The sequence below is a fragment of the Prionailurus viverrinus genome, chromosome B1 (assembly GCF_022837055.1).
Source record: "Prionailurus viverrinus isolate Anna chromosome B1, UM_Priviv_1.0, whole genome shotgun sequence".
Taxonomy (NCBI): domain Eukaryota; kingdom Metazoa; phylum Chordata; class Mammalia; order Carnivora; family Felidae; genus Prionailurus; species Prionailurus viverrinus.
The window spans coordinates 101,535,417-101,547,488 of NC_062564.1; the positions used below are offsets into that span (position 1 = coordinate 101,535,417).

The following is a 12,072-nucleotide window of genomic DNA, read 5'->3' on the forward strand; positions in this document are numbered from 1 at the left end:
GAGCCAAAGTCAGATGCTTAACCGACTGAGCCACCCAGGTACTCCTTATATGATATTTTTGAAATGAGAAAACTGTGGAGATAGACATAGACCAGTGATTGGGAGTGGACAGAGATGAGAGGAGTGTAGTACTCAACTGTAAAGGCATAAATAAGATAGTTTCTTTGTGGTGATCTAAGATATAGTGCCATATCTTGACTGTAGCAGTGATTACATGAATCTATAAATAGGATCAAACTGCACTATACTAAATACACAGAAACACACATGCATATACACACACAAGTGAGTACATTCAAAAACTAGTGAAAACTGAGTAAGGTCTGTAGTTTAATTAACAGTATTATACCAATGGCAATTTCCTGGTTTTAATACTGTTCTATAATAAGATGTAACTACTGGGGAGAGATGGGTGAAAGTTTCATGGGATTCTATTTACTATTTTTTTCAACCTTCTGTGAGTTTATAATAATGTCAAAATAAAAAATTACAAAATAAGGGGAAAGAAAAAATAATCCACTGGATATAAAAGTAAGATATTAGAATAGATATTTAAGATATAAAATGTTATCCCTTAAAAATTTTAAGTTTTAGGGGCACTGGGTGGTTCAGTCGGTTGAGCATCCAACTTCGGCTCAGGTCATGATCTCACAGCTCATGAGCTCGAGTCCTGCGTCAGGCTCTGTGCTGACAGCTCCAAGCCTGGAGCCTGCTTCGGATTCTGTGTCTCCCTCTCTCTCTGCCCCTAACCCATTCACATTCTGTCTCTGTCTCTCTCAAAAAAAAATAAATAAACATTAAAAAAATTTTTTTAAAAATTTGTTTTATATGTTTATGTTTTTTAATGTGTTGTATAATGTACTTATATATAATTTATAAATAAAAAATATGCACTATTGGTGGTTCATGCTATAATGTTCCCATAGATACATGGAATAAAAAAGTTTACAGGCCACTGCTTTGAAGTATTATCTTTATTAAACAGTGAAAAGCAAAATGCAATATGGTATTTCTATGCAATATTATCTCTAAAATATTCATCTAGCATTAAACAATAACAGCAAGTATACTAAAAATAAAATAGTTTACTAAGTAGCAATGGAATGAAGCACCAGCCCACTCTAGCAATTAGTAGTTTATATTGCTTCTTTCTAGAAAAGGCAATCCTGATACACTTGTCCATCATCTGTAAAAAGCCTTTTATCATCTAATTTATGTATATTCTTGTTGTTATTATTATTACTAATACCTTGTGTATTCTTATTCATTCTTTTTTAGATAATTTGTGACTTCTAATTAACACTAGCAATAGTTTTGGAGGTTATGAGAACACATGAAAATAAAACTGAAACACCCAATTTTTGCTCAGCAAGGTATGTTTGCTCTACAATGCATATTTGAAGAGCACTGGAAATTACCAATAAAGATTAGAAAATTCAAGTTTCATTTACCTGCAGACCATTTTGTTCTCAACCAAGAGTCTCTTTATTCAACTAGTGATTGGTGTTTTTAATGCATTTCTGAAAAAGAACAATTTATGATTTTGGAGTGGAATCTGGCAAATGCAGAACTGTTGCTAGACATTAGCTATTCAAGAGTTAAGCCATAAAGACTCTTATCTCTGTATCTGTCAATTTTTGAGATACTGTTCTACAAAGTAAATTTAGAATTATTCATGGAAATTTGTTAAGTCTTAGGTGGACTTATAGCAAGTGATTAATTGGCTTAGAAAATATTTAAAACATTTAAAGTCACTCCCTCAAATATGAGGATGTTCACACTACAGCTATACTGGTCTTTCCTGATTTGATAAGGAAAATAGGCAAGGAAAGATTAAATTTAAAATACACTTTTATTTTTTTGTTGTTTCGTTCATTTTATTAAAGTTAACTCATTGTTCTTCCATTGCGCATTCTTGAAAATCTTCCTCTTAGGGTAGCTGGCTCTCTAAACTGGGCTTCTAAGATTTTACTTTGAAGGTAGAGCATCATTCACTACAAAAAATATGATTTAAAATCATGGAATGAGAAACTCATGTGAGGACATTAGATCTTTACTATTATACTGAGACTCAGAGCCTGTGATTTATTTGCTTTTTGAAAGAAACTGACACCCAGCTCGGAGGCTGGAGCCTGATTCTGTGTCTCCTTTTCTCTCTGCTCCCCCAACTTGTGCTGTGTTTCTCTATGTCTCTAAAAAAATTAATAAATGTAAAAAAAAAAAAAAAAAAAAGGAACTGACACCTTGTCACAGCTACCTTGCAGTGGAGAGGTTAAAAAGTTGTCCAAGTTCCAGACAGCGAAAGAGCAGCCTCTAAACTGACAACATGCAACGTGCTTGGACAAGCACTTTCTTTTTACAATGAAGTAACAGGATTACTTTTTCGGTGCAACCAAATTCAAACAGTGAAAGAAGCCACTCCAAACTGTGAGCAATGACAAACTGAGGGCCAAGCTTATGGTATACACAGGAGCATTCCCAACTGGGCAGCATGGGCAAGCACAAGTTTTCTCTTCAAAGAAATATTTTAGCAGATTACATATGCTTCAGCTCCTCAGCTACCCTCAGTTATGTTAGCAGTATGTTATCAGTATGCATGGGTAAGCAGCACAAATTGCCGTTCTGAACACAACATTCCCTTGGAATTTCCAAGACAATGTAAAGTAAGAGTGGAGAAAATAAATGTAACTCCTCTGATAATCCTGAGAACTATATGAAATGGTTATGGAAGGAGACAGATTAACTCACATAATGTGCACTTTTCTTTTGGAACAGAGTAATTGGTGCTAGTGTTTTATTTATCCATTTTATTCAGGGTTGGTGCGTACTAAAGTCATATGAAGGTAGGTCCATCTCTGAAATAATCAAAGTAAACTACCACATATCTTTTACTTCAAAATTTGAAAAAGAAAAAATTAAGGTCTTGCTCCACATATCAATAAAGAGAGAGGGAGGGAGATAGATATATAAGGACACAGAATTAACAAAAGTGTTCTACGGTATACAAAGGAATCTTAAAGATATTTTTCATTCCCTTAGAACAATTAATTAGCTTCAATGAAAGATACCTATCTGAGAATAAACTCAAAAACAAAGTATAATTCTAGCAAAAGTCTGACAGGATCCCTTCAAACAAGGCAGTAGTCTCAGGCAGGGTTCAACTAGGGAGCCAGAGACCCAAGGGAGATAGGAACACTCTAGTCAGACAGATATATGCACACACATGCACGTGTACCCCTCCCCCAATGCCAAGCAAACCGGGCACGTGATGTAAGGAGGAGGCTCTGGGCAGTTATACGCTGAATGCCTCAACTTGGTTTCTCTTATCAGCTTAAGCATGGTTATGCTGGAGTCTTTAAGATCGCAGAGATCCTACCTTTAATGTTATTTAAAATAATTTGTAAGCCAGCGTTCAAAAACTTAATTTATAGAGTTAATGCTTTGAATAACACCTGCTTCTTTCTTAAAGTATCCATGAAAGTTAAGTACATATGCTTATGAAAAAGGAACTGGAGTGAAACTAGTAAGTACGGTCAGGGAGCCAAGCAGAGAATTTAATATGTTTTGACTTTTGTAAAATCTTATTTGTCTTTACAACATCTGCTACATGCAAGCGTCTTGGTTCTCAGCCTAGGGACAGATTTAAGAAATACTAGGAATGAATACTAGGGATAAGTAGGGAAAAATATATAATTATGATAAACACTAGTGGTTATTCATATTATTTCAGCTAATATTGTCTAAAATACAAGAACCAATGCCTTCCCTAAATTATTGTATTGACCGGATTGATGGGTTTCAATATGTTCTTTAAATGTACTTAACTACCTATAATAAACTTAGGTATGGTCAATGTAAAGTGTGTAAATCCATGATTTTAGAAAACTCTCAAATGATTGATTATTGCAATAAAGACTGTTAATATTCTTGCTTATAGTTCTAATGAAAAACAGGAGAAGGATACTTATTCTTTTAAAGCAAGTGCCACTGTTAATATGGATAACATTATCATCTTTGAGACAAAATGACAGCATTCTTGCCCAATATTATTAATGATCATTTCAATTCATTTTATTCAGTGTTCATTATTTAAGAGACAGGTTTGGATTGACAGAAAAATGGCTGCTACAAATCTAGAAATAGTAAAGATACTAACATTACACATAGGGCTGGGAATGGAAATTATAATGACACTGTTTTTAATACTATTAAATAGTCACAAACTTGGAAAGTATCACAAATCGGCTTCTGTAATTTTCACTTTGCTCTCCCTCATTCAATCTCCCACCATACTTGACCAATAAAGAGCAAATAAACCAAGATCTTATTAAGCATGCACCATATGAAATTCTTTAAAGTTCAGAAGTAATGGTCTAATGTGAGGAAAAAAAAAATTACATACTTTTTCTTTTTGTGTGAAATGTTCAGGGAAACTATGCTAAGTCACTTAGTATATAAAGACTCCAATCACCTCACATGTGAAAGAGGTATTAATAAACAAAACCTGCTGCTAGTGGTGTGGGTGGGGGTGGGTTTCAGAGAATGGGGGCTAGTGAAATAAATTACCAGTATTTCCAGGTTGGGCAGGAGTATTGGTTTCTTTTCAGGTCAGACTGGCTGTCGCCACCAATACTGACAGGAAGAGTTACTGGAGTGATGCTCTACCTATGATGACTGAGGGACACAGAGACAGCAGAACAGGAGGGAAATCGTATCCCTACTACCTTGTAGATCACCACCAAAAGAAACCTGTTATCTGGGCTTTGTTTTGCTTTTCTTTTCACAGAGGATTAAGATTCTTATCTTAATAAGGTATGTTGTTAAACTTGAATTTTGTATCAGTTTTGTAATCTAGACTTTAAAAACATAAATGTATACTGCACATATGTAAACTTACAATCCCTCTCTCTACGTGCGCTATGTTTTGAAGCATTTACAACTGAGATTCTTCCATTGAAATATTTCCATGCAAAAGTATTAACTATTAATTGAATCTGACATTTCTTAATGTAAGTTTTAAACAATTTATTTTACTATTAGAAAAAAAATTGAAATTCAAAAGACTAACCTCATGGAGCTATATATTTGTGATAAATTTTGGTAGGTATCTCATACATTAGCTTTAACATAATTCAGACTGAATTCTCAGGGTAGCATATAAATGTGAGGAAAGGGAATGTCTGGGATCAACCCTTCTCTACATAAAACAAATTGGTTTGATATATTTACTTGCTTATTTTTTACTTGACTAACCGGCATGATGCCTTAATGATGAGAGAAGGATGTAAAATATTCACGCTTTTGTTTTGCTTTTGTCAAATTGTTTAACTGCTTGAATCACCATACGATGTCTATCATTAGGCTTTTATTAATTTAATATTTAGGAGAGGAATGAATTAATGAGTGAATGAATGAAAGAATGATGAAGATTTATAGTTACTTGACTTGTCTTTGCCTTATTTTCCCTATATACTATTTAGGAATAATAATATCATGGGGGATATCCTAAAAGGAAATTGGAAAGTAGATGGTAATCAAGTAAGGAATATTATTCTAATTATAAGAGATCATTATTTTCGTTACTACTTCTACTATCATTAATAAGCACCAGTCTTGCCCAAGAGCCTAGGAACTACCAAGTTTTGTCATCACCATGAAACTAGGAAATCTCATGGTTAAGGTCATACACTGATCATCAAGTTTGAGTCAGCTACTCAAAAATTTAGACATTATTCTAAAATCCAAATAAATGAAATTTTTAATCAAAATGCAATTGAAATACTGATATTTCTTTCATATGTTTTTGAATTTTTGAAATCCTTTAGATTTTATATAACTCATTGAGACAAATTTGCTTTCCCTGTAAATATATTTTTAAAAATGATTCAGTCTTAATGTAATATTAAATATCTTTAAGAAAAGCGACCGTAAAAAGTAAAAAGAAATAATGAGGGTTCAGTGAGTTTTTCTCCGGTTCTTACATCAAACGTGCTTTCTCTGTGCTAATGCTACTGTTTCTTATGGCAGGAAAGCAGATGATTCCCTTTGGCATTCTTCTGCTCTTAAATCCCTAAAGCCACCCAAGAACAAATAATGAATTGTACAAATTCTTTAAAATTTCCAAGAATCACTTATAAAATATGGTAAAACATAAAGCAGCCTATGAGTTACGTATTAACATAAAAACTGTACAACTCTGTAAGTTACCTTATAAAAAGAAATCTGATGATTAGTTTGTCTAAGACTACAGTCCATATATAATAAGACATTTTATAGAAGTCATTTCAAGTTGTTGCTTAATAAAGCCTTATGATTCAATAAAGTACAGAGATTAATTACTTTCTCACCCTAGGAAACACTGGAAAGTAAACTGAGAGGCTGATGGAAGAAAACTTGCCCTATTACACTACACCTTTCCGTTCAATACACCGGGGACGTTAGTTCTGATGCCATTAAGTCTCTCTTTCCCCCTTTACATTTTAAAGCCTTCTTGGCTTAAAAATGTTAAGTCTGTGTGTGGTCTGTTTTCAGGAATGATTCAGATGGGCTATACATGTGTTATTTTTTTTCTTATTTGTATAAGTGATGACATTTCTATACTTCTAATTTTTGAGAAATATATTTAAAGATGTCAACTTTGGTTTAAGTTTTGATGAAAGTATAAGTCTGTATTTTATGTTCTTTTTCACATTTTGATGAGGAGACAAAGCTACACTTCATATCAGATGTTAAGATCAATCTTCCTTGCTTTTGCTCTGACCTAGTGAACTTCTCTGGTAATTGTACACCAGAGAACAGTTTTGCTGTGGGTTTCAGTCTTATTAAATGCTTTAAACTGTTAAATCATTTATTTATCCACTGGCTACTAAATGAATATTATGCTTTTCTCTTATCTGTAGTACTTCAAAGTGTAGCTTGTTATTATAGCATTCAGTGACTAAAAGTTTACTAGGAATAATAATAGTTATCTTCAATCATATTCTCTGCATATTGCATTGTAGGTCAACATTTCATATTGGTAAATATATAAAAATGTTGTAACATTAGGGAGTGTTTAAAGAACAAACTTTATTAGACAATTTGACAATAAATTATATTAAAAACACAAAAACACAAAAAAATTAAATGAAAGATAAACTGGAAAAAATAAAAATAAAAAACAAACTTTAAGAACAGTGTTTTTAACTTCCTAGATGCTTTCTGAGTGCACTGAAGTCTGGAGTATTTATTTTAAAGTTGGTAGCATTGCATTAATATCACCAAGGATGATAATGTGTACTTGCATTAACAATAGCCTTATTGAAAACAGTATCAGGCAGTTTAGCTTTTAATGCTGCGAGCTGGATTGTTCTCACTGTGTTAATCTGCAAAGTTTATAATTCTCCCCACAAAATCATGTTTCAGCAAAGTTTTACTAGAAGCTTCAGGTTTCCGAGACCACTTGTATTCACATGGAGTTTACTGGCATCCTCAGAGGAATTAAAGTTATTCAATGATTGAGCAAGCAAAACATAGAAAAAGAAATGAACAATGTACTTTTTCAGATAAAACCTAGACTTCTTTTTTTTTTAAATGCTTATTTATTTTTGACAGAGAACGAGTGAGCATGAGCAGGGGTGGGGCAGAGAGAGAGAGAGACAGAGAGAGAGAGAGAGAAGCAGACCTGAAGTGGGCTCTGCACGGACAGTAGCAAGCCCGATGTGGGGCTCAAACTCAGAGACCGTGAGATCATGACCTGAGCCAAAGTCAGACGCTCAACTGACTGAGCCACCCAGGTGTCCCACAGACTTATCTCTTAGTTATTCACATGAGTACCTTAGAAATGTTAAGCAAATATTCCATTATAATTTATGTTTATGTTTAAAATTAATGCTGAATTGGTATATTTCTTAATAGACCAATTTGTTTACTTGATAGATAGGCCTAATCAAGGTAGGATAAAAAACTAGATTTGGATTTAGAAATAAAAACAGACTGACTTAAAAATAAAATATATTTAATTCGAATAGAGTCAGCTCCAAATTAAGGCTAAAAGAATCAAACTTTTATATAAATGAATAATATTTTAGTTAAGAAATGCAAGCTTGAATGCTGGGTAAATTGCATTTTTGATAATGGAGGTCTGGGTAATTTGAACAAACTGTCCTGCTCAGTCAGAATAACCATAAAAACTGGAGAAAAACATTTCATTGAAGGAATAAGAGAACTAACAAGTAGTAATGTGGACTATAGAGATGAGTCCTGTATTTAGGGCAGCTTTTCACTTGGGAGCAGCTCTAACTCATGGGAGAAGCTATTGAGAGATGAGAGCTAGCTGCCTTTTCAATACAGTTGAAAAGGGGCCAGGAGGAGAGAAACTGGAATCAAAGCCTACTAAAAAGAGGGTCCTGGTAAAGTTACTAGGAGAGAGCAAAAGACTCCTTAGTGCAGTGATGGAGATGTTCTGTATCTGTACTGTCCAACAGAATGGTCGTCAAACACAAGTGGCTACGGAGCACTTGAAATGAGGCTAGTGTGAGACTAAAGAGCTGAATTTAAAATTTTCTTCAATTCTGATTTAAATTTCAATAGTTATATGTGGCTAGTAGCCCCTGTATTGGACAATGCATGTCTTTATGAGGGGATTAATGAGTATTTGTTGTAGCACTGAATACTATATCAAAACTCCAGAGTGATTAAAGACAGAAAGGTGTACAGAAGGATTTCTTTAAGAAGACATAAAGAACACAAAAAGAAAAAGACTGGTAGATATGATTACATAAAGTAGAAAACTCCCCTACAATTAAGATACATAAAATATAGGGTGCCTGGGTGGCTCAGTTGGTTGAGCATCTTACTTCAGCTCAGATCATGATCTTGTGGTTCGTGAGTTCAAGCCCCACGTGGGGCTCTGTGCTATCTCAGAGCCTGGAGTCTGCTTCGGATTCTGTGTCTCCCTCTCTCTACTTCTCCCCTGCTCGCTAGCTCATTCTCTCTCTCTTGCTCTATATCTCTCTTAAAAATTAAAAAAAAAACATTAACAAAATTTTAAAAAAGATACATAAAATATAAACAAAATATGAAGATAAGCACTGGGAGAGGACATCTGAGTTACATATAACTGACAAAGGATTCATAATTAGAATATATGAAGACTCACAAAATAACAGAAAAAAGACAACTACTCATAGAAAGCAATCCAAAAAAATGGCAATGATATTGTTAAAGTTTTGGGAGGGAGTGTGTGCCACAATATAATCCTACCTTCCCAATCTGAACACAGCAGGGGATGAGTTGAGGGTGGGGAGGCAGGGAGGGAGAAAGATATGAGACATGAGAATACAGAGGATCAAGAAACACAGAGATCAAAATATCAAAATACGTATTTTCATACTGGAGAATGCAGCTTAAATGTAAAGTCACATGGGCTTCTTACCATTTCACCTCTAAATTAGATGCATTTACCCATTCAGTCACCACAAGCTCTTCCTCAGGGGCAAACTTTCCCTATAAGCTAAGAGTAAGGGAGAGTACCATCATGGTACTTCTCTGCTTCCAGGTGGCTCCAAAAATAATAAAGAGCTCAGATGGGTTGATGTGGGCATGCTCAGTTCCTTTACCCAAACCAATCAATCAGTTAAGACATTTTTTATCATGGAAGTGAGGTAACACTGTACAGTTGTTAATACTTGACAAAAATATCTACAGGGAGGGTTTGTATTTCTCCTGTGGTAATATCACTTGAATGAATCAAATAGTAATTTCACTTTTAAAACGACTAAATGAATACAAACAACAGTGTCCCTTCCTTTACTTTTCTGAATTATTCTGCCAAACCGCCTGTAATTGATACCTATCTACCATAAGCTAGCAGTCCATGAAAAGTGTTTCCCAGATAGCATGAGGAAGGCATTTATTAGGGTAATGAGTCAAAGGTGACCTCTCTTTAAAGTATTGCACGGAAGCAGTTTTTGAAATCTCTGTACTCTTTCAGACAACTTCCAGGTTAACAACACATATATGGAACCTTTCTGCAGTATCACAGTGAAAGGGCTGAATACTGTAAACACAGATCTTAATGAAATCTGAGGCAATGTTCACCTACAAACTGGCCTGTGAACATTCTTCACAATATTCACACAACTGCAGAGTGGATTTTGTAACAAATATGGATAACAAAATTCCCCCAATATTACCAGACAATACAGAAATCATGATTCTATCTGATAAACCCACCCATAGTAGCACCTGATTTCCTTCAGGCATCATCAATTCTTCTTTTATTCCTGTGAATACTGGTATTATTAACTCCATCCGCTAATCTATGAGAGGAAGTCTTTTAATTGGAGGAGGAGAAGGAGGAGGAGGAGGAGGAGGAGGAGGAGGAGGAGGAGGAGGAGGAGGAGGAGATGATGATAGAGGTACCCTTCAGACCCTTTCTCATTCTGCTAGCTCTATTAAACATGCACAGGAAAGATGGAAATCTAACTAGAAAAGTGATACCTCAAAGTCCTCTATTCATCTCTGTGAAATCTGGCCATGACCATGAAATCAGATGAGGTTAGATACAGAAAGCACACTGCTTTATTTTTGCCTCGATCATTAGTGTTGAGATGGAAAACTGATGAAACAAAATGTGACACGTATTTTTCCGGAATTAATTCAGATGCTGGTATGGTGCCAAAAGTGCTATTAGTGAAGCAGAAATATATCCACTACTTCAACTTCTGGTGAGTACAACATCATTAGGAGCTTCTCTTTACCATCTCTTAAACCTTTAAACTGATGTGCATTTTTTGAAAAGAATAATCACAGTATTGTTATAATATCCTGGGACTATTACCTAGAAAGAATGTATTTCTAATATTCAAGTGACTTTACTAAATGGGTAAGATTAAAATGAACTCAGACCCAACCAGTAGAAGCAATCTAGGCAACAGGTCAGTATAGACAAAGGGAAAGCAGTGATCAGGAAGGAAGCCTAAGGTGGTAGTCAAAGTGAGCAGACATGGTCAGGGAAGTGGAGAGAAACAGTGGCAGGAACCTTGTTCAGGGTATGGCCCTAGTGAATAGTCCATCTTAATTTTTGTGTGCAAAGTGAAAGCTTCTACCTTATCATTAGCAACTTTATCTGAATATGACTAGTGTAAGTTAAAAGTGATTTCTGGGGTTAGTACAGTCTGGAAAAGCCAAATTACAGAAAAGGAGGTTCCTGTAGGAAAATAACTGAGTTCTGGTATGGCTCTAGTCCCTGGGAGTATGTTCCAGGTCTCAGTTGTGGTAAACTTACAACTCTGAGCAGATGATAGAGAATGATAAAAGTGGAAACAGAAAATCACAGGTGAATAAATTTCCTATTAAAGACAGGGGGACTATAGAAGAATGAGAATACCATAGGGCACGGTTTCTTAGTATCAACAATAATAACACATGGGCCAGATAATTTTAGTGGTGAGGGGCTCTCCTGTGCATTGTAGGATGTTTAGCAGCATCCCTGGCATCTCTACCCAATAGATATTAGTATTACTTCTCTCCAGTTATCAACCAAAAATGTCAAATTTCTAAGGGTCAAAACTGTCCCTGCTTTAGAGGAAAAAGCAGTCATTTTAGGTGCCATATTGTCTCACAGGAGCACCCCATACTAAATTTTATGTATGCAACATATAGTATCTCTGTTGCATAAAATGGAGAATAGTGATTTATTAGTCACACCCTAGACCACCAGGAGTCAAAACAGTGGCTCTACTTGTGGTAAAACCATCTGTACCTCTTCCTCTTTTCTTTTTTTTAAAGTTTGGGTTTTTTTTTTAATTTTTTGAGAGAGTGTGCACATGCACAGGCAGTTGTGGACAAGTGCACGCACAAGCAGGGGAGGGACAGACAAAGAGAGAGAAAGAATCTTAAGCAGGCTCCACGTTCAGCCCAGAGCTGAGGTGGGGCTCAGTCTCATGACTGTGAGATCATGACTTGAACCGAAATTAAGAGTCGGATGCTTAACTGAGCCACCCAGGTGGATCTCTCTCTCTCTCTCTCTCTCTCTCTCTTTTAAATGTTTATTTATTTATTTGGGGGGGGGGGAGAGACAGAGAGAGA

At 35.2% G+C, this 12,072-nt stretch overlaps 1 protein-coding gene across 6 annotated transcripts in view; it reads right to left on the minus strand.

Moving 5' to 3' along the window:
• SPATA5 (spermatogenesis associated 5) overlaps positions 1-12,072 on the minus strand; it is a 370,905-nt gene that overhangs the window by 117,147 nt on the left and 241,686 nt on the right. Inside the window, exon 15 of one of the 6 annotated variants that reach the window (XM_047856890.1) lies at positions 1,950-1,994. The exons of the other annotated variants lie outside the window; for them this stretch is intronic. Coding sequence (XP_047712846.1) covers positions 1,992-1,994 — 3 coding nt within the window. The 3' untranslated portion in view covers positions 1,950-1,991. Of the gene's footprint in view, positions 1-1,949; positions 1,995-12,072 lie in introns of those variants that run through there. 6 annotated transcript variants of the gene reach the window in all.